Raw genomic sequence first — 19733 nt, forward strand, 5'->3', positions numbered from 1 at the left:
AAGCCGCCTGTAGAGAGGGAAGAACACCGACTCCCTTTCTGGTTAAAGGTATGACCTTTAACCCCCCTCAGTGTCTGTAGGAGGCAGAAGGTTACGGAAGACCCCAGTAGAAACATCAACGGCTATCTTAAGCCTCTAATGGTTTAGTTGTAGAACTAGGACTAAGAAGTCTTCCTCGCTGACCATCCCTCCCCGGTGTTTCCTCCCCCGACCCAGGGGATTCTACAGCCTTTTTAAAATACTGGGTAAAATGATAGTTTCCTAAAGGAAAATCAGAGAAAAATATCTAGAGCATATAATTGGCATGTAGTCCTAGTAGAAATTTGATATTGTGCTGAAAAGTCCTTCTTGAAAAAATGTCTTGAACTGACCTGACATACACTGGAGAAACCCCAAGAGTATGGCCCCCGGACACCGTTTTAGCTCAGTACTGAAGTCACTCCTGAGGTTCGGCCTTCAGCCAAAGATTAGACAGGCCCATAAAACAAAATGAGACTGAATGGGTACGCCAACTCGGGCAAGGACGAGAATGCAGGAGGGGACAGGAAAACTGGTAATGGGGAATCTAAGGTTGAGAAGGGAGAGTGTTGACACGTTGTGAGTGTTGGTAACCAACGTCAGAAAACCATAGGTGTACTGTTTAACGAGAAGCTAGTTTGTTACGTAAACGTTCATCTAAAATACAACTGAAAAAAAAAAATAAACAGCCAGAATGTCACTGAGAAAGAGGTAGAAAAAAAAAGATGTCTTGAGACTGTCTTGGGAAGATTTCTGAAGTCTGGAGAGTCCTATTCTTTTTCCCCAATTCTGACATGTGATGGATTAGAGTGTTCTTGTTCCCAACAGGCCAGTTTGCCATCCATCCAGAAGGAAATGCGGCACCTGGCTGATGGTGCTGGCGAGGCAGGAAGTGTGACCGGAGCTCCTGAGACCAGCTCTGACCCAGGCCTGAACAAAGGCAGCTCAGAATTGGGGAGTGAAGCTCAGTACCCACTGCTGTTGCCGAAGGGTGTAGTCCTGAAACTCAAGCCAAGTGCCAAGCGTTTTTCCAGGAAGGCTTGGAGACAGAAGCGGTCATCGGGCCTGAAGCCCCTCCTTGTCCGACCCAGCCCCTCTCTCCAGCCTAGCTTCAACTCTGGGGAAACACCAGCCCAATCAACTCAATCAGAAACCCCTCAGAGTAAAATGGTGGGTCAGATTCCTCACCCGATCCAGGCAATGCCAGGTGTCCCTCCACTGGAAGTCACAGAGGGTCATGGTTTTGAGTCTTTGGCACTGCCTGAGGCCAGGACCAGCTTCCCTCTCTCCTCTGCCCCTGTGCCCAAGGTAATGCTGCCCTCACCTGCCCCTTCTAAGTTTCGAAAGCCCTGTGTGAAACGGAGACCCCCAAAGAGAAAGGGGGCCAAGGCCTCTCCGTGTCTGAAACCTGCCCCCTTCATCCACCCTGCACCTGTCATCTTCACTGTCCCTGCCACCACCGTGAAGGTGGTGAGCCTGAGCACTGGATGTAACATGATCCAGCCTGTGAATGCAGCTGTGGCCCAGAGTTCTCAGACCATTCCTATCGCCACCCTCTTGGTTAACCCGACTTCCTTTCCCTGTCCACTGAACCAGCCCCTTGTGGCCTCCTCCATCCCACCCTTAATTGTTTCTGGCAACTCTGTGAATCTTCACGTGCCCCCTGCCCCTGAAGATAAGGCCCAAGGCAATATGGACATTGCTCATCCTTTGGCTGAAGGGAAAGGTGCCGTTCAAGGCCTAGAACCCAAAGTGGAACCCCAGGAACCATCTCCTCTCGGTACTACTGTCCTCCCCAAAGAGGAGCAGAGCACAGGGCCTCTACAAGCAGATAAGGGGTGCCAGGAAGAACTGTCAGAGAACTGCACCTATCGCTGGACTATTGTGAAAACAGAGGAAGGGGGGCAGGCCCTAGAGGCCCTGCCTCAGGCCTTACAGGAATCTCTCAACTCTCCCCTTGGGAATTTAGAGGAGATCGTCAAAGTGGAACCTGAAGAGCCTGGGGAAGAAACCTCCGGTGGATCCCCTGAGCAGGACGTTTGTGGTGAAATCAAAGAAGAACCTTCCATGGAAGTGGACACGAGCTCCCCAAGTGAGGGGTCAAGTGGTACTAGAGAGGTGAGGAGAGAGTCTTACAAGAGAAAGAGGAGACAGCCATATCTCTAGAATCTGGGAATAGAGGTGGCCTATGGAAAAGGGAAATGGGTGACAGGGAAGGCCCCCGATTTTGTGTTATGTTTCTGTATGGTCTGACTTTTGTAACGTACATGACAGAACCACTGAGTGGAATGGCGTGATAGGCTGGGTGTAGAAAGCTCGCTTAGGTAGCTCTGGTTCAGGGAAGAGCTGTTGGAGGCAGAAAAACAGAGGATCGAACACAGTACCTCACACTAGAGGTGATGGGGGTGTGAGCTATGGTAATGATAATGGGGAATAGGAATTGGATTTGAGGTACTGAGATAAATCTAAAGGCTTGATGACCCAGACTGAGGGGTTTATCAGTCGGGGTTCAACTGGAGAAACAGGACCATTAGGAGATACACATACAGAAAGGGAGTTGTTAACGTGGGTTTTAGCCTTTGCGATTGTTGGGCTGGTGAAGTAGTCTCTGTAAGGCTGTTGTGTCTTAATGCTACAGCATCAGTGTGGCTAAACCGATCCATTACAAGGCAGCCAACCTGGATGACTGGGGTTTGGGTCAGGATTGGAAGGTATGTTTCTGACAGGGAGTCTGAGGAGGTGGCGGCTTAGGGGTAAGGGAAGCTGTTTGAGAGAAAAAGCTGACCTACCCGTTTACAGACTGCCACCCTTATAGTGATTCTTCTAATAAAGCCTCGTAAAATCCAAGTTATAAAGGTGGATACCGCGTTACCACCACCCTGATGTCTGTTACTGTACTTTGGTGGCTTGTGTTGTTACTGTGCTGGAAGCTATGCCCTTGTATTTCAAATACCGGCAGGGCCACCCATGGTGGACAGGTTTCAGCGGAGCTCCACATGTAGACTAGGAAGAAGGGCCTCATGATCTACTTGCAAAAATTAGCCAATGAAAACTCTGTGGATCACAACAGAATACTGTCTGATATAGTGCTAGATGAGGATCCTAGGTTGGAAGGTACTCTGCACGGCGGACGCCAGCAGTGGACGTAAGTGTAACAACATCTGTGAAGATGGTGCAGGAGGACCAGCCGATGGTCTGTCTGTTGTACATCGGGTCCCTGTGAGTTGGAGCTGACTCGATGGCACCTAACAACATTGTTTTAGGCACTTCATGTTTACTATGTAATTCTCATGAAACTCCTGCAAGCTGGGAATTGTTATCACTACTACATAGAGGAGACAGGCTGAAGAGTCCCTAAGACATAGAGCTAGTAAGTCGCAGATCTAGGAATTGAACTTCTGACTCTTTATATACTAACCTGGGTGCAGTGAGAGAATTAAACTCTAATTATTTCAGTGACTATGTCTTAGTTCTCCTAAGGATGGTACATAGTACTACTGTGCATGTAATAAAGACAAAGTAACCCATTACATACAGCGTGGGCTGCAGAGCCTCAGTGCACAAGTCCCTGGGACCTGGTAGAAGGGGGCTGTACCATACAAAGCTGCCAGAAACTCCTGGATTTTCAGTGGGCTCTTGGGCCATCAAGGAATAAAAGTAGGAAGCAGATGAGGTAGTGTCTGGGAGGGAGAAGTTAAGCTGAGTATCTTGATCTCCTGAGTTGAATAAAGCTTGGAAAATAATAGAACTGAAAATGTCTGTAGAATTCAATCATCTCTTCAGACCTCCAACAAGTAAGAGAAATTCATGATGACTCTTTCCATATTATAAATTTAACAGAACACCTAAAAAGATCATTTATTTTTTAAAGAAAAGATCCGTGATCATCTTACTATGAAAACCACACCCAGTAAACTGACACTAGTTTCTGGGACCCGGGCTTGCTTACTGCTGTTACAGTCACTTCACGAGGACCCATTTCAGTGACGTCAGGAGCCCGTGCAGTCCTGTGACCCTGGGCCTTCCTCGTCCGACTGGTCTTCCAGGCCTGCTGTGCCAGGGCCTAGAGGTAGGCACAGAGCCGCTCCAGCTGCCCGGGGTTTGCATTACTGAGAAACAGCAGCTCCTTTCTCCCTTCCTCTGTCGGAGCTAAAATGGGGTCAAACACAGATAAATGGTGATTTTCTCCTGTTGCATTTGTGTCTCCCAGAAAATTCTGTAGCCAGGGGCTGTGTTACCCGGATTACATTCCAATGTGATTGTCAGCGTCTCTCAAGAGCCCTCGCTTCTAGATCCTCTATTTCAGTAGGCTGTTTTTCTCGTGCATAATTTTTCCCTTTTTTTTTCTACTCCTCGAATACAGCGTTCCTCCCTCCTTTCTAAGAGCACAGTCTGGACTTCAGGACTCTGTCAAAGTGTCCAGCCCCCTTGGAAATCTCTCGCCTGTGCTTCCCACCCACCATACTTAGCTTCTTTTATACTCTTCTCTCTGCTCCTTTAACAACCTGCTCCAATTATAGTTAAGTCTCTAATACCTGGTGATAGGACAGCCTTTTCCTTTACATCCCCCTCATGTCCAGAGGTGAGGGCAGGAGTAAAATGAAGAGATAGAATGTTTTCAATCAAAGTCAACAGATTTTGTCTTGTTTCCTGAAATCCTTGCTCTCCATATCCCCGTAATACACATGCTGGGACAGCTGTGGCACGATGTGGTTCGGCAGCTGCTACGTGGTATGAATTATTCTGTGGGTGCCCTGGCACATCGCTCACTCAGAGTTTGCTGAATGATGGACGAATGCAACAATGAGAACAGCAGCAACCCCGATCTCTGGGAACGGCTCGGTGGCTGGACTTGGCCTGGCTGCCTGCTTTAGGATGAGCATTTTATTTGGGACTAAGATGACAATTTAGGGAGAGAGAGAATCTCTTTTGTAAATGAAACCTTAAACCCACCCCCTTTCTGTACCATTTAATTTAGCCAGAAGTCAGGATAAAGTGAAAAAGATGAAATACAAATTACAGGCTGCTGCTGCTACTGAGGGAGGAAGTGAGAGGTCAAGGCTCAGACTCAGTGGGACTCATGTGACCTGACAGAAAAACGCAAAAACAAACCTGACCTTTCTCATGTTGAAGCCAGTTGTTCTCCAAATAATACTGAATACAACTTTCGAATTCTTTTGGGCTGTAGTTGGAAACCAGGATGGGAATAAAGGGATCCAGAGCATCAAATCCTTCCTGGAGGTGGAAAAGGATCAAAGTACAGTTTTAGCTAAGGGACAAATCAGCAGACAAACAGTATTTACGCACTTTGAGGGCAAGGTTTTTGGTCTGTTCTGCTCTACTCCTCACTAGTCACCCTGTCTTGTGCAGGACTCCACCTAGCGGCTGGTTACTGCTGCGCAACATGGCAGCATAAATTATATTTAAAAAAGGGATAATGCTTAAGGGGGGGTGCCAGTTGTCTGAGGATACTTTTTTTTGGACAGTTCTGAAATTTTAGATTCAAGTTAATGTTTCATATAATCAAAAACAGAAATGAAGGATGGGGAAAAGACTCTTAAGTGGAACATAAACTGAAACAAATGGATCAATCTGTGTTTTGAATTTCAACCGTAACACTGAAGGAGAGAGGGAAGATGTAACCCAAGTAACTTCTACACCGAGTATTCAGACTATAGATCGTTAGGCTAAAGACAAGAACTACTGTAAACAAGTATCAAACATGATGAGTAGCTTCTTTTTCACAGAGTCAAGGGTGAGGAATTCTGAAAGTACTGTTAGTGTATTCTCGGACTGAGCGAGAGCCGACTTCTCATTGTTGGAGACGGGGGTTACAAACGTGCAAAGGAGACGATGAATGCTGTGGTGCTAGACTGGGATTGGAAGGATCAGTATGAGCTCAGGGCTTTTTAATGTAACGAGAGAGAGACACACATACATACATACATATACACATATATGAATATTACATATTTACTAGCTCTGCTGAGAGGTCTTCAAGGCAGTGAGACCCCAGTAGCAATGAGAACACCTAACATCTAGGTCTTGATTTCTAAATACCATTCTCTTCTAAAATGAACTCCTGCTTCCTTGGAGCAGTGGCTGATTCCAAGGCTGGGGCCTGGAAAGTACAAGATGAGACTGGAACATATGCTTGTGTGAGAAAGAAGGGCTCAACGGATGGTGGGGACGTGTCAAAAGGACATAGGAGTCAACCTGAAGGGGCGCCTACCGGCCAAGTATGAAATAATCTGAATGTCAAAATAAATAATGATAGTAAAATTTAGGGCCCATTAAATAAGAATCTACAAGCTGACCCTGACTGACTGACTGACATACATACACACATGACTTAATGAAAGGGAGAAGTTCCTACCTACAGTAGGAAGCCAGCTGATAGAAGAAATGACGGGGCTTGGAAAATCCCCATTTGGGGTAATAACTACTGATGTAGGAAGAATCACCAATGGATGCTACAACTAGTAGGTGAAAGTGTGAGAAAAAACAGGATATTTACCTGGTCTCAAATCTTACCTCCACAAGGTATTAATTAAAGGGAGAATAATAACCTTCCTAAGGAGAAGCCAGGTGGAAACCAAGTATTCAAAGTTAACACCACCAGTAACAGAAGAGACTGCATGTACCTTCTGATACGATGCACTGCAAAGATGCAATATCACTTCTGTGATGTTCCTACCCAAAGTGCGTAGTTATATCTCAGCAAGAGGAAACATCTGACAAGCTCATAACCTATAAAATCACTGACCTTCCAAAATATCAAGATTATAAAAGACAAAGACTGAGGAACTGTCCCAGATTACAGGACTAAACAGACATGACAACTGAATATACCACATCATCTAAGACTTTTTTAAATAAAGGGTATTGAGATAATTAGTAAAATCAGAATACATCCTATAGATTAGGTAACTTAATGTCAGTTTCCCGATTTATTGTGCCGTGTTCATATAATGTCTTTGATTTTAGGAAATACACTAGTAAAGCAGAGAGAAAGGGGTACCGTGTGTCTGCAGGTTAAAAACGAACCAAACCAAACCTGTTCCCGTCGAGTCAGTTCTGACTCATAGCGACCCTACGGGACAGAGCAGAACGGCCCCATTAGGGTTTTCAAGGAGCGGCTGGTGGATTTGAACTGCAGACCTTTTGGTTAGGAGCTGATCGCTTAACCACTGCACCACCAGGGCTCCGGTTACTATCACACGATTCAGAAAAAAAATGTGTCAACAGAGGAGAGAGGACAGAAAGAGAAGGGAAGAGAACACATGTAGAGAGGAGAGGGGGAGAGACAACGAGAAAGCAAATATGGTAAAATGTGAACATTCTGGAAATCTGGGTGAAGGGTATACAGGAATGAAACTTTTCTGAAATTATATCAAAATAGATAAAAGGAAAAAGAAAGAGATCTCTTTAGACAGAATGACTCTCTAAGGAGAATCAAATTTTCCAATGCTCTGACCTTTCCCAGCAACTCCTGGGGCAGGTAGGCTGTCCGGGGCTTAAAAAGGGAACCAGTCTGGCTCAAAGTCAACACAATGGCACCTCCATTCTAAAAAACAGGAGAAAAGCTGAGTTAGAAAAGCTGAAGAAACACAGAAAAGTGCATTTCAATCATCTGAAGATCTTTGTGCCATACAGTGGTGCAGCGGCGTGGTCTAGCACAGTTAAATGGCAATGGAAATGGTTATTCTAGGTATGGCTCTGACACTAAGGTGCTGTACGATCTGAAATTTATCAAGACATATTTCCGGTCTTAAAATCTTTTCTGAAGATGGTGTGAAGATATAAAACCACTTTAAACAACTGCAAACGAAGTAAAATTAGGCCAATATTTAAATGCAATGGCTTTGAATAAGATTACTCCAGTCCTGTGGAAAGATCAGAAAGCAAATACATATAGATTTTGTTCCAGACCCTACTCCTAGCTTGGTACAGATATGGGTATTCAGTAAGATATGATGTAAGAACTTCCCGTCCATAAAATTACAGAGAGACTGGAAAGTATCAGCAATGAAGTAGTCGACTGTCTTTAAAATAAAAACACATTTCTTTCCGATATGTGTCAGGTATCACAGGCACTCACTCACCCAGTCATTTTTCACCATTTTTCTGAGGTGGTGAATAAGCGCTAGTTCCTCTGGAGCAATCTGCACATTGGTCAAGGGGAGAGACAGAGACAGAGAAGATCGTTATTTGCTATTCCTGGAGCCCCCCCTGAGACAAGTGAACAACAATAAAAAATCCTCAACCACGATGTACACGGTAGTACCCGGAGGTAAACCTCTGGGATAAGCTTTCTACTTCTGGAATGGAAGGAAGGCAGAAAGGATGCGAGAAGGTACAATCACAGACGCAAAGCGCCAGAGACGCAATAGCTCTTCCTTTCTACATAGCTGCTGGACCTAGAGCTGCTATGTTTGGGGATTTAAAAACAATCCCCAAGAGAGAAAATACCCACTGTCCCAAACCACCCCCTTCCTCGATGCTCCTGAGCTTCTCTACTTAGATCACAGCCTCATTTTGAAAAGAGAATCGTGAGAGAAAAAGTTAAAAAAAAAAAGAAAACAACCCCATCATAGCTTCTGCTGTTAATGCTCTTTTCAAAACACTGTCCTTTCGTCTGCATTGGAGGGTGGAGCTCTTGGCCTGATCTTCTCTGTCTGACACTATTTTCACTACATTTGAATTCACACACTCCTAGGGCAGGAAGATACACTGTACGCTCTATGCAGCTATGTCCCAGGCTCTGCAAAACACAGTGCAGAAACTGGAAGAGAAACTCCATCTTCCTACCACGCTTTTATCTTCCCTCCTCAGTGTGGTCCGCCCCCAGAGAGCATTGACTCCATCCACTGCCACCAGGACGTGAAAAAGACCTGAAGAACTTTGCCTCTTTAGCTCTTTCAGCACAATGCCAACCGCATCTGTGGCGTTCCTCACCCGCGTTATGCCCTGTGGGGGGAGAGACAACGGCTTACAGTCCTAAAAGAAGCCGCCTCTGGGTACAAAAAGGTAACACATTCAGGATGTCTTCCTTTACCTGTTCAACCACTTCTCCCAGAGGGCTGCCTTTCTCAGTGCTTTCTCGCTTGTTCCAGACATACTTCTCTTGCACTTTTATCTAAAAGCAAACAAAACCCTACTACTTAGCCTAAGGGTGAACCCATGCCTACCTGAGAAGGTAGGAAGCTAAGGTTATTAGGAGCCAGTTTTAATCTATTTTCCAGGTCCTGTAAGAAACCTCAGTATGATAGTGAATGCTTTCTAGCCTATTTCTGCCTGGAACTTTCAAACGCTCTTCTCTGGAGAAAACTATAGCTGAAAATGTGCTTGTGGGGAATCTGAAGCTGTGACCTTGGAAAAGTCGGTGTATCAATCTGCACTTCACTTTGCCACCCACAAAATGGGAACAACCGACCGTCACCTCTTTATTTCACATGGAGAAATGAATTTCAAGTTGTGAATCCGCTCTGAGGTACATGTATGAAAGATATACAGAATGGTATAGTCATTCCCACTGCAATATCAGTTCCCCACAGTCGACCTACCAGGTCCTCATGGCACAAGGCAGACAGAACGTACATGAAGACCGCCCAGCACCAACCTCCTGGGAGTCTAGTCACCTGGCTCAGGAAGCGCTCATTGGAAGTTTTGAAATTCTTTAGCCAGGTTGAAGCCTCTAAAGGTTGATCCAAGCGCTGTTTGTTATGGGTAGACTGCAGAAGATCCCGACAATTTTTCACCCAACGAAGAGCTTCAAAAAAAGCACAAGAAGACGAAATAGGCAGGAACTGCCTGACTGCATTCAACTCCAACTACTCTAGGCCTCTCGAAGTTGTGGGAAGTGGCTTTCATTTCCCAGATATATTTCTTAAGGTCTTCTTGCTTCAGGGGCTTACTTTTGGGTCTGGGCCGTCTTAGAGTAACATTATCATGACAAGCGATACACAAGGCTCACCAAGGGGATCAAATGTGACCTCTGCCTCCTGGCAGTTTTAAAAGCTACGTCAGAAAACATGGATGCACACAACAGTGAACAAACAAGGGATATATGCAACGTGTGAAGAGGAAACTGTTTTAAGATCCATGTTGGCAACCCTAGAACACTATAAACAGCGCCACGTCCAAGGCTCCGAGGGTCCGCAAACTGTGAACTCATGGCCACAACGCCTGTGACGTCTAAGGCAGGAGGTCGTGCCCCCAGGCATGAGATGTCGAAGTAAGGGGAGCTGGGGCTGAGCACTTCATTCTCTGTACCACAAGGGTCCAGGGAGCTTCTGGCTGAATTTCCTCGTCACATATACTTCATCTTGCAATGACGCTCAGCCCTAATAGCCTGAAGAAATTATGGTAAACTAGCTCAGACTGCTCTGCACCTGGAGCAAAGGCCCCTCTCTCAGGCCTCAGAGCCCTGTCAGAGGACCAGGATAAATAAGCCCGACACAGTGAAGACAGGAAATTCTTACCATCTGGAATATGCAGTATCAGCCAGTCCTGTTTTGCACAGAAATGAACAACGTGACAAAGACTGAGGGTTTTTCCCGTTCCTTTCTCCCCATCTAAAGCACTTGTTGTTAAAGAAAACATCACCAGAAGGGATACATTGGCATCTATCTTTTCTTTTCCCTCATTTGAAGGGGGAAAGCATTGGCTCAGAGGGTCCAGGCAGGCAGGAAAGGATACAGAGAATATATCGTACGGCTGGATGTGCAAAGTTGGTGTTTTTCAGGTACTGCAGAAGCTCCAGCGCTGGTTTCCTTACCATCAGGCAAGCTTCACTGAAAGTCTTCACCTAACATAACAGGGAAGGAGGAAGGAGATGGTGGGTGGAGAGCTTCTAATCTCTTCCCGTTATACACACTGAGCCTAATGCAGCCGCCAAGGGCACTGAATTGCAACGTCTTTAATTTATTCAGCTGGGAGAGGATGGGTTGGTATTGAATTGGAAAACCTAGCTCATGTAATTTAGCCGAAGACTGAAACACATTATTCCACACTAAGTGACCTAATAGTCGGCTTTTGATTATTCCTGTTAATGAAGCACAGATAATAACATCAGTTAATTAAAATCTATAAATAATCCAGGCATCTCATACTATCACTTTATACATCACTTAGGGGCGATGTAAATATTAAAGGATGTCAGGACTTTGCAAAGTATCTGACATACTGTAAACATTCAAGAAATGTTAATTCTCTTCATTTTCAGATAATTCTTCTTATTTTAACCATCTGGACTTTCCTGGAGAAAACCATGCACACAGCAGCTCCCCAGGGTGCAGGCCACACCTGACATCCCCAGCACACTGACCTCAGAGTTCATGTGTTTATCATTCCCCTCCTGCCACCAGGTACACGCTGCTGGGAAAACATGGGACGTACTGACAGGCGTGCAAGTGATTTGCAAATAAAGTATTTAATTATGTCTACTAACAACAATGAGTATCTACACAGATCCTATTTATAAGTATACCAGATGAGATTTAAAACTGTCCATATTTTTTAAAGGCATCTTAACAGAACAAGTGGAATGGAGAAGGAATTAACAGGTAAGTACAAACTTAATGGACAGTACAACCTTGAAAAACATGACACATATTAAACATGCCATTATTAGGAATAGCAGTACTAAAACACACAAACAACCGTGGGGGAGCTGGCCTTCACTTAAATGGTAACTGCAGACATAAAGGATGAGTCATTCCCTCCAGGGCACTGGTGGTTGAGCCAGTCTGAATGCAACCTGAAGGGTGTTGGGCAGTGAATTACTTATTATGGCCCTTCTCACTATAGTCTTTGTGACTCCCACACAATGATTGGGTGGGACTATGCAAATAAGGTGCTTGTGGCCCACCAAGGGGATTGGACAGCTTAATAATGCAAATATGGTGCATGGACACCGTTGGGGGTGGAAGCACAGAACTCTAATGAGGGGATTGCTAAGTTTTGTTATCCCGATAGGCTTAAAAAAACAACCAATCCCAGAGCAGACGGGGGACCACACTACTACTAAAAGGAAGAGCTGAGAGGTCCCTGCACCAAGAAGCTCCTAGACCCAGGAGACCAGCAGATGACGGTGTGGTGGGCTTCTGACTCACGGAAGGACAAAGCTGACTGCCTTCGGGTAGGAGGCTTGCTGACAGAGTGGAGTGCCTTCGGACACTTGGCAGAGCTAGGCTTGCTGACCCTTACAGTGAGAGAGCCGAGCGCCTTCAGGCAGGAGGCTTGCTGGAGGAGTGGGGTGCCTCTGGGTACTTGGTGGAGCTAGGCTCGCTGACCCACAGAGATAGAGAGCTAAATACCTTCTGGCAGGAGGCTTGCTGGTTGAGTAGGGTGCCTCTGGGCACTTACTGGTGGAGCTAAAGAGCTTTGTAACAGAGCAGGGGAGAGACTAGCTGGCCCACGAGGTCCAAGGCACCGAGGGTCAGGGAGAGACCTGCCTGCGGGCACAGCTGAGAAGCTGTCCTGATTGAAGCACTGTATCCTGAATCATTTCTGATCCTGAATTGTCACCTGTTACTTCCCTAATTGTTGTTGCTGTTGTTAGGTGTTGCTGAGTCGGTTCTGACTCATAGCGACCCTGTGTACAACAGAACGAAACACTGCCCAGTCCTGCGCCATCCTCACAATCATTGCTATGTCTGAGCTCACTGCTGCAGCCACTATGTCAGTCCATCTTGTTGAGGGTCTTCCTCTTTTTCACTGACCTTCTACATAACCAAGTATGATGTCCTTCTCCAGGGACTGGTCCCTCTTAATAACATGTCCAAAGTACTTAAGACAAAGTCTCACCATCCTCCCTTCTAAGGAGCATTTTGGCTGTAGTTCTTCCAAGACAGATTTGTTCGTTCTTCTGGCAGTCCATGGTATATTCTTCGCCAACACCATAACTCAAAGACATCAATTCTTCTTCGGTCTTCCTTCTTCATTGTCCAGCTTTCGCATGTATGCGAGGCCACTGAAAATATCATGGCTTGGGACAGGCGCACCTTAGTCCTCAAGTGACATCTTTGCTTTTTAACACTTTAAAGAGGTCTTTTGCAGCAGATTTGCCCAATGCAATACATCATTTGATTTCTTGACTCCTGCTTCCATGGACATTGATTGTGGATCCAAGTAAAACAACTTCAATCTTTTCTCCATTTATCATGATGTTGTTTACTGGTCCAGATGTGACAATGTTTGTTTTCTTTATGTTGAGGTGTAATCCATATTCAAGACTGTCGTCTTTGATTTTCATCAGTTAAGTGTTTTAAGTCCTCTTTGCTTTCAGCAAGAAAGGTTGTGTCATCTGCATATCGCAGGTTGTTAAGGAGTCTTCCACCAATCCTGATGCCATGTTCTTCATATAGTCCAGCTTCTTGGATTACTTGCTCAGCATACAGGTTGAATCAGTATGGTGAAAGGATACAACCGTAACGCACACCCTTCCTGATTTTAAACCACACGATAATCCCCATTTTGTTTGAACAACTCCCTCTTGGCCTATGTACAGGTTTCTCATTAGCACAGTTAAATGTCCTGGAATTCCCATTCTTTGCAGTGTTACCCGTAATTTGTTATGATCCACACAGTCGAATGCCTTTGCACAGTCAATAAAACACAGGTAAACATCTGGTATTCTCTGTTTTCAGCCAAGATCTATCTGACATCAGCAATGATATTCCTTGTTCCACATCCTCTTCTAAATCCAACATGAATTTCTTGCAGTTTCCTGTCGATGTACTAATGCAACTGCCTTTGAATAATCTTCAGTAAAATTTTACTTATGTGTAGTATTAAGGATATTGTTTTATAATTTCTGCATTCTGTTGGATCACCTTTCTTTGGAATGGGCACAAATATGAATCTCTTCCAGCTGGCCGGCCAGATACCTCTCTTCCAAATTTCTTGGCATACACGTGTGAGCCTCCTAATAAACCCCATAATCGTGAGTATTGTCTGTGAGTTGTGTGTGGCTGTTGCAATGAATTATCGAACTCAGCAGAGAAATAGAGAGTGCTGGGGAAGGGACTGGTGTGAGAATTGGTAGAAAGGTTGGAGAGAGGAGGTATGTCTGACCGCCACCTCACAGGAATCAGCTGTGGGCTGTTGATGCTGATAATGATTCTCCCTCCCTCTGGTGAAGTTAGAGGAAGTCAGACGCCTCCACCATGTCTCCCCACGCCATACAAACGGTTAATTAAAGATAGGTGTTGAGGAGTCTGGCTAAAAATGTATGTGCAGTTTTTCAGGCCTGACCATAGGCAATTACAAAGGCTTTACCTGGCAAGCCTCGAGGAAAGGTGCTCTCTTAACCCGACCTGGTGCACAGCCAGTGCATTGCAGTCTCTGAAGGGGTCAACCAAGGACTCAGCCCCTCACATGGTGTATGCGCTAAGGACATGCAGCTCACTGTCTAGAACGGACAATGGGTATACCAAAAATTTTAGTTGCTTTGTTTCTGTTTATTGGGGTCCCAGGAAAAGTTGGAGGTGTACTGTGGAAGGGGGCAGTCCAAGCGCAGCCTGCCACCTTTCACTGTGAGCCACGGACGAACCTGTGCTTAGAAACAGACGTGTCAGCCTGGCTTCTTGGAGGGGATGAGAGTGTGGGCTGACTCCCTTTCCCAGGGCATCTTGACCCAAAACACATCCCATAGCAGCTGGTGACATAACAGTGCATCTTTCCCCTCTTGCCCTGAGCACATGTCAGCATTCCCAGGAACTGCTTATATGTGCGTGTTCCAGGAAGGGAGAGAACGGGGTCCTTCAAATTCAGCACTGAAGGGTTGTGTGAAGACCACAAGCCCTGTGTCAGCTGTGAGGGGGGAGTCACCCGCCATGAGGGACCGACACCCACTCTTGCTCTGTCTCTTCTCTAAGTACAGCATTGTTCCAACCAGTGCCTGTGTGTAATTTGTATCTTTCTTGGCGACCTTGGACCTTGGCTTGACAAGAAGTCCTCCCAACCCTGAAGCTGGAGATTCCACTGTGTTTAAGAACAGTTTAAAATGCTAGGACGTACGTTTCCTTCTGTTGAATCCTAATTCCAATCTTAACAAAATATTTGATGAGAAGGCTGTCTACGGTCTAGAATTAACTCCTTTACTGGTATTTCATCTATTTCCTGAAACAAAGTATAGTGAAGAAATGACAACCTCTGGCTTTTAAATTAAAAACCATCTGCACAGTCAAGTTTGATATTTCATTAAGTAGGAATAATTTCTGAGGCTTAAAATAATTCAACAGGAACTAGTGAGAGGAACCAATTATGCCAATAAACTACACTTGCAGTTAATCATGAAATCTTTAAATGGCCATAAAGCGACCCGAGATTACACACGTTGGGTCACAAAACTACATGAAAACTCATGAAAATGAGTAACAATGAATGCATCTAATACCAAAGTCATTTATATTTGGCTCAGGAACGTGTTATGATTTTTTTCCCTGCAGAATATTAATAATTTTCATGATATCCTGCTAAGGCAAATCTTAAATTGCTTTATTGGAATGCTAAACTTTCTAGAAACCTGTTGGTTAGCTCAAGGAGAACCGGTGGATATTGTTTACTTATTTAAAAATATTTTACCTGGCACTAAAAACAGATTTAAGATGGATAACAGAAGATAAACATTAGCTTAAGGTAACTGTAGTAACTGTGTTATTCACAAAATACAATCAACAGCTAAATTTTCTTTTTCAGATTCAAATTTCATCTTGCATAGTCTTCTACTCACTTTACCCCACCCCTCTGCTACCAACAGCTTGTGTTCTGCCCTTTGCACCTCCCAATTCCTTTCCCTGTTTTGAGCACCTGCATTAGAAAGCGAGGAGGCAGGCCATGGGGAAATACAGTCTTCAAATCCTGGTGGGGGATGTTGTAGTGCTGACCCTCCTGTTGCTCGCCATGCTTGACCTATGAAATAAAAATGCAAACAGGTCTAATGGGGTCACAGACAAAGTGACAAAGACTCTGGAAAAGTGGATAGGGCCTGCTAGAGGAAACATGTCTCAGAGTCAGAAAAGATATTTTTCATTTCTTTTCTTAGATAAAAAATGCTAGTTTCTGTCCTCAAATCAACAGTGTGTACTTCAAGCTAGTGGTAGCCTGAATGACGAAGCCAGTTGCTCAGCAACGGATACCCTGGATGTGGGAGTGCCAGCGACAGTTCTTGCCATCTGGATTCTTCTGCGCTGTGTACAGAGATGCTCCAATCATGTGACAAGATCATCTGCATGCTGCTGTTTCCATAGAAACCCCAGAGGAACTGGCATAATAAAGGGACTACAATTACCGAGGAAGCTGAAAGACACTTCAATGACTTTATTCATTTATTCTATTTCATTTTGTGCTTGTGAAAATAGGTGAATGCTAGAGACATAAACAAAACAACCCTGCTGAGATGGTGTTTTGGGTAATGGGATTATCTTTTCTCCTTCCACACAGCCTACGTTAAGATGGAAAGATTCACAGGGTAGAAATAGGGACAAAAAAGGGAGAAAGAAAAGCTGTTGGTTGCTTTACATTTTAGCAAAGATCACATAGCTAATGTCATTTATGAGAGGCAGTGACAATGCTGGAGGAGAAAAGAAACCAATATCCAGCCTTATGGGACCTGAACTAGAAAATACAACACTGAATACTGCTGGCATCCTGGTTTCTGCCAACAGACTTCACTTTAAGATATGCTGTTCTTCTTACAACAAATTAAGGTAATTCCCTTTCTAGAGGCCAGGGAATCCATTTAGAAAGATGGAAAATAATACTAGATTGGTTATTAGGAAACCTGGCTTCTGTACCTGCCTTACCATGTGATCCTGGGCAGGTAACTTTGATTTCTTGAGGATTCTCCATACTTGGGTTAGTAAATATGGCCAGTCACACATTTTTGTAAATAAGGGTTTGGTGGAACATAGCCACACCCATTTGTTTATGGCAGAGCGGAATAGGTGCATTAGAGGCTGTTAAGGTCCACAAGCCTAAAATATTTACTATCTGGTGTTTTAAGGAGAAGTATGTTAACCCACTCGTAAACTAAGATTAGTACCTGCTAAACTGACAGCTGAACTTCCTAAGTATTTACCATGCATCTACCCTGTGCTCAGCAAACTCTCTGGCAGTGTGGTGAGTTCCTGCTTTGGGACTTTATCAGAACAGATGTGTACCGACCTGAGTGCTTTATGTTACCACAGTGTCGGATAGGGACTGGGAAGACCTGGGCTCCAGAGTGCTGTCTCAGCTGCACTGTCTACCTGACTAACGTAAATCTGCTTAGCGTCTTTGGGTTTCAGTTTTCCTGATACGTAAAATGAAGGTAACAACACAAATTATAAGCCTGGAAAAAAACCAAGATACACATTAGCAACTCACCGGGTCACTCTCACTGGTGCGGGAAATAGCTCTGGGACTCTCAACTGGAGCCTGGTTATCTAGGTGACCGGCAATGCTTTGGGGTATCCGTGTCCCCGTGTGCAAAAAACGTCCACGGTCCAACTATAAAAGAAGCTGTTTTAGTGTCTTGGAATTATTAGGCTTTTTGAACTTGCTGCAACACTGGGGTTGTAAGCTATGTATGCAACAGGGAAAAATGTCACTAACACACATTTTAATTTTCTGTAAAAGGGAACATTGTTATTATTTATAATTCTGCAAGTCCAATTACATTACTCATACTGTAAATCCGTTCCAGCCTGTGTGTTGCCATGTCAGGGCTCTGTTCCAAATGGAAACAGTCCTGGTAAGAGGCTGTTCAGGAGCTTAGCACAGCCATTAACAACCCGAAGCAGGACAATTCTTTCAATATTCAATATTCAATATTCTATAATGATGAATGGTGGCTGGTAATGTGCAGTCCTCAGCTGTCTAGTAATCCACAGTCACCTCAGTTATCAGGGGCTTAGTGCAATGTTCCTCACTATTTGATAGTTATAATTTATATAATTACACTCTGCAACAATCTGCTTACTAGCTGCACCGCAGAATGAAGAATCTTTCATTAAAGACAAGTAATGAGGGAGTAATGAGCAAAGCAGCATCCAATTAAGTGCAAGTAAGCTGCTCCACAAGCAACTCAGTGAACTGCACACCGCAACCTCTTAACGAGCGGTGAGGGAGAAGACGTTTCCGGAGACAATCTGGGGAAACGCTCGGTGGAGGGCCCAATTGTGAGCTTAAGCATAACAAGCCTCATGGAGGAGTGAAAAGACACCAGCAGTCTGGAGGGGAGGATCAGAGGGTGAAGTCAATAGAAGCAGGAGAAGAGGGATGTGAGAGATGGCTGTAAAAAGGAGTTGCTTGATAAACCAACAGCTAACAGGAAAGCTGCTTGTATTTATATTTAGTCTCTCCAAGCAACTTAAGTGCAAAAAGTGTATAATCTCTTTTGTATCCCTCCTCATAACATTCACACCCACTTTATTAGAAGACTTTAAACTCCATGTATAAATTCTGTCTCTAACGGTCCACTCCCACTACACATGTTGAGAATTGTAACAACCTCCTAACTGGTATCCTTACTTCTAATCTTTCATAATCTGTAAGATCTGTCCTCCTAAGCATAGGTTTAACCTTCAGCTAATCAAAAAGCTTGGCTGGCATGAAGGACTTATACAATGAAAACTATAAAACACTGCTGAAAGAGATTAAAGAAGATGTAAATAAATGGAAAGATGTTCTATGTTCACGGATTGGAAGACTTAATATTGTTAAGATATCAACAGTACCCAAAGCGATCTACAGACTCAATGCAATCCTGATCAAAATTCCAACGGCCTTCTTTATAGAAATGGAAAAATCAATCAACTTTATATGGAATGACAAGAGACCCCGAATAGCTAAAACAATGTTGAAAGAGAAGAACAAAGCAAGAGGAACCACAGTTCCTGATTTTAAAACATACTATAAAGCTACAGTAATGAAAACAGCCTGGCACTGGTATAACAAGAGACACACAGACAAATGGAATAGAACTGAGAGTCCAGAAATAAACCCACAGATCTATGGTCAACTGATTTTTGACAAGGGTGCTAAGTCCATTTCCTGGGGAAAGAAGAGTCTCTTCAATAAATGGTGCTGGGAAAACTAGATTTCTATGTGCAGAAAAATGAAACAGGATCCATGCCTCACACCATACAAAAAACAAATTCAAAATGGATTAAGAACCGAAATGTGCAAACTAAAACCATAAAATTCTTAGAAGAACAAGCAGGGGCAACACTGTCAGGCCTAGCTTTCAACAATGGATTATCTAATATAATAAAAAAAAGCACAAAGAGCAAACGGCAAAATACATACATGGGCCCGCATAAACATTAAAAACTTTTGTTCATCAACAGACTTTACCAAAAAAGTGATAAGACAAGCTACCAACTGGAAAAATATCTTTGGAAGCCATATATCCAACAAGAATCTAATAACCAATATATATATAAAACTTGAACAAGTTAACAACAAAAAGACAAATAATCCAATCATAAAATGGGTAAAGGACTTGAATAGACATTTCACCAAAGAGGACATTCAAAAGGCCACCAACACATAAAAGGTGCTCAGTGTCATTAGCCGTCAGAGAGATGCAAATCAAAACCACAGTGAGATACCATTTCACTCCCACGAGGATGGCTCAGATTAAAAGCAAACAAAGAAAAACACAATATAACAAGTGATGAGGATGTGGGGAAATTGGAACCCTTCTCCGTTGCCGCTGGGAATGC

General features: G+C 44.1%; 1 protein-coding gene across 2 annotated transcripts in view; it reads right to left on the reverse strand.

Annotated features, from left to right (window-relative positions):
• Positions 1-3975: 3975 nt before the first annotated feature.
• DAP3 (death associated protein 3) overlaps positions 3976-19733 on the reverse strand; it is a 44624-nt gene continuing 28866 nt past the window's right edge. Inside the window, exons 3-13 of one of the 2 annotated variants that reach the window (XM_023742549.1) lie at positions 17392-17514; positions 15835-15936; positions 10720-10828; positions 10503-10595; positions 9660-9790; positions 9077-9157; positions 8830-8988; positions 8124-8183; positions 7496-7585; positions 5136-5253; positions 3977-4167 (exon numbers count right to left, since the gene is read on the reverse strand). In XM_023742549.1, coding sequence (XP_023598317.1) covers positions 4082-4167; positions 5136-5253; positions 7496-7585; positions 8124-8183; positions 8830-8988; positions 9077-9157; positions 9660-9790; positions 10503-10595; positions 10720-10828; positions 15835-15936; positions 17392-17514 — 1152 coding nt within the window. In that variant the 3' untranslated portion in view covers positions 3977-4081. Of the gene's footprint in view, positions 4168-5135; positions 5254-7495; positions 7586-8123; positions 8184-8829; positions 8989-9076; positions 9158-9659; positions 9791-10502; positions 10596-10719; positions 10829-15834; positions 15937-17391; positions 17515-19733 lie in introns of both variants that reach the window. The other variant, XM_023742550.1, reaches the window with a different exon arrangement.

Source organism: Trichechus manatus, unplaced genomic scaffold, assembly GCF_000243295.1.
Source record: "Trichechus manatus latirostris isolate Lorelei unplaced genomic scaffold, TriManLat1.0 scaffold00213, whole genome shotgun sequence".
Taxonomy (NCBI): domain Eukaryota; kingdom Metazoa; phylum Chordata; class Mammalia; order Sirenia; family Trichechidae; genus Trichechus; species Trichechus manatus.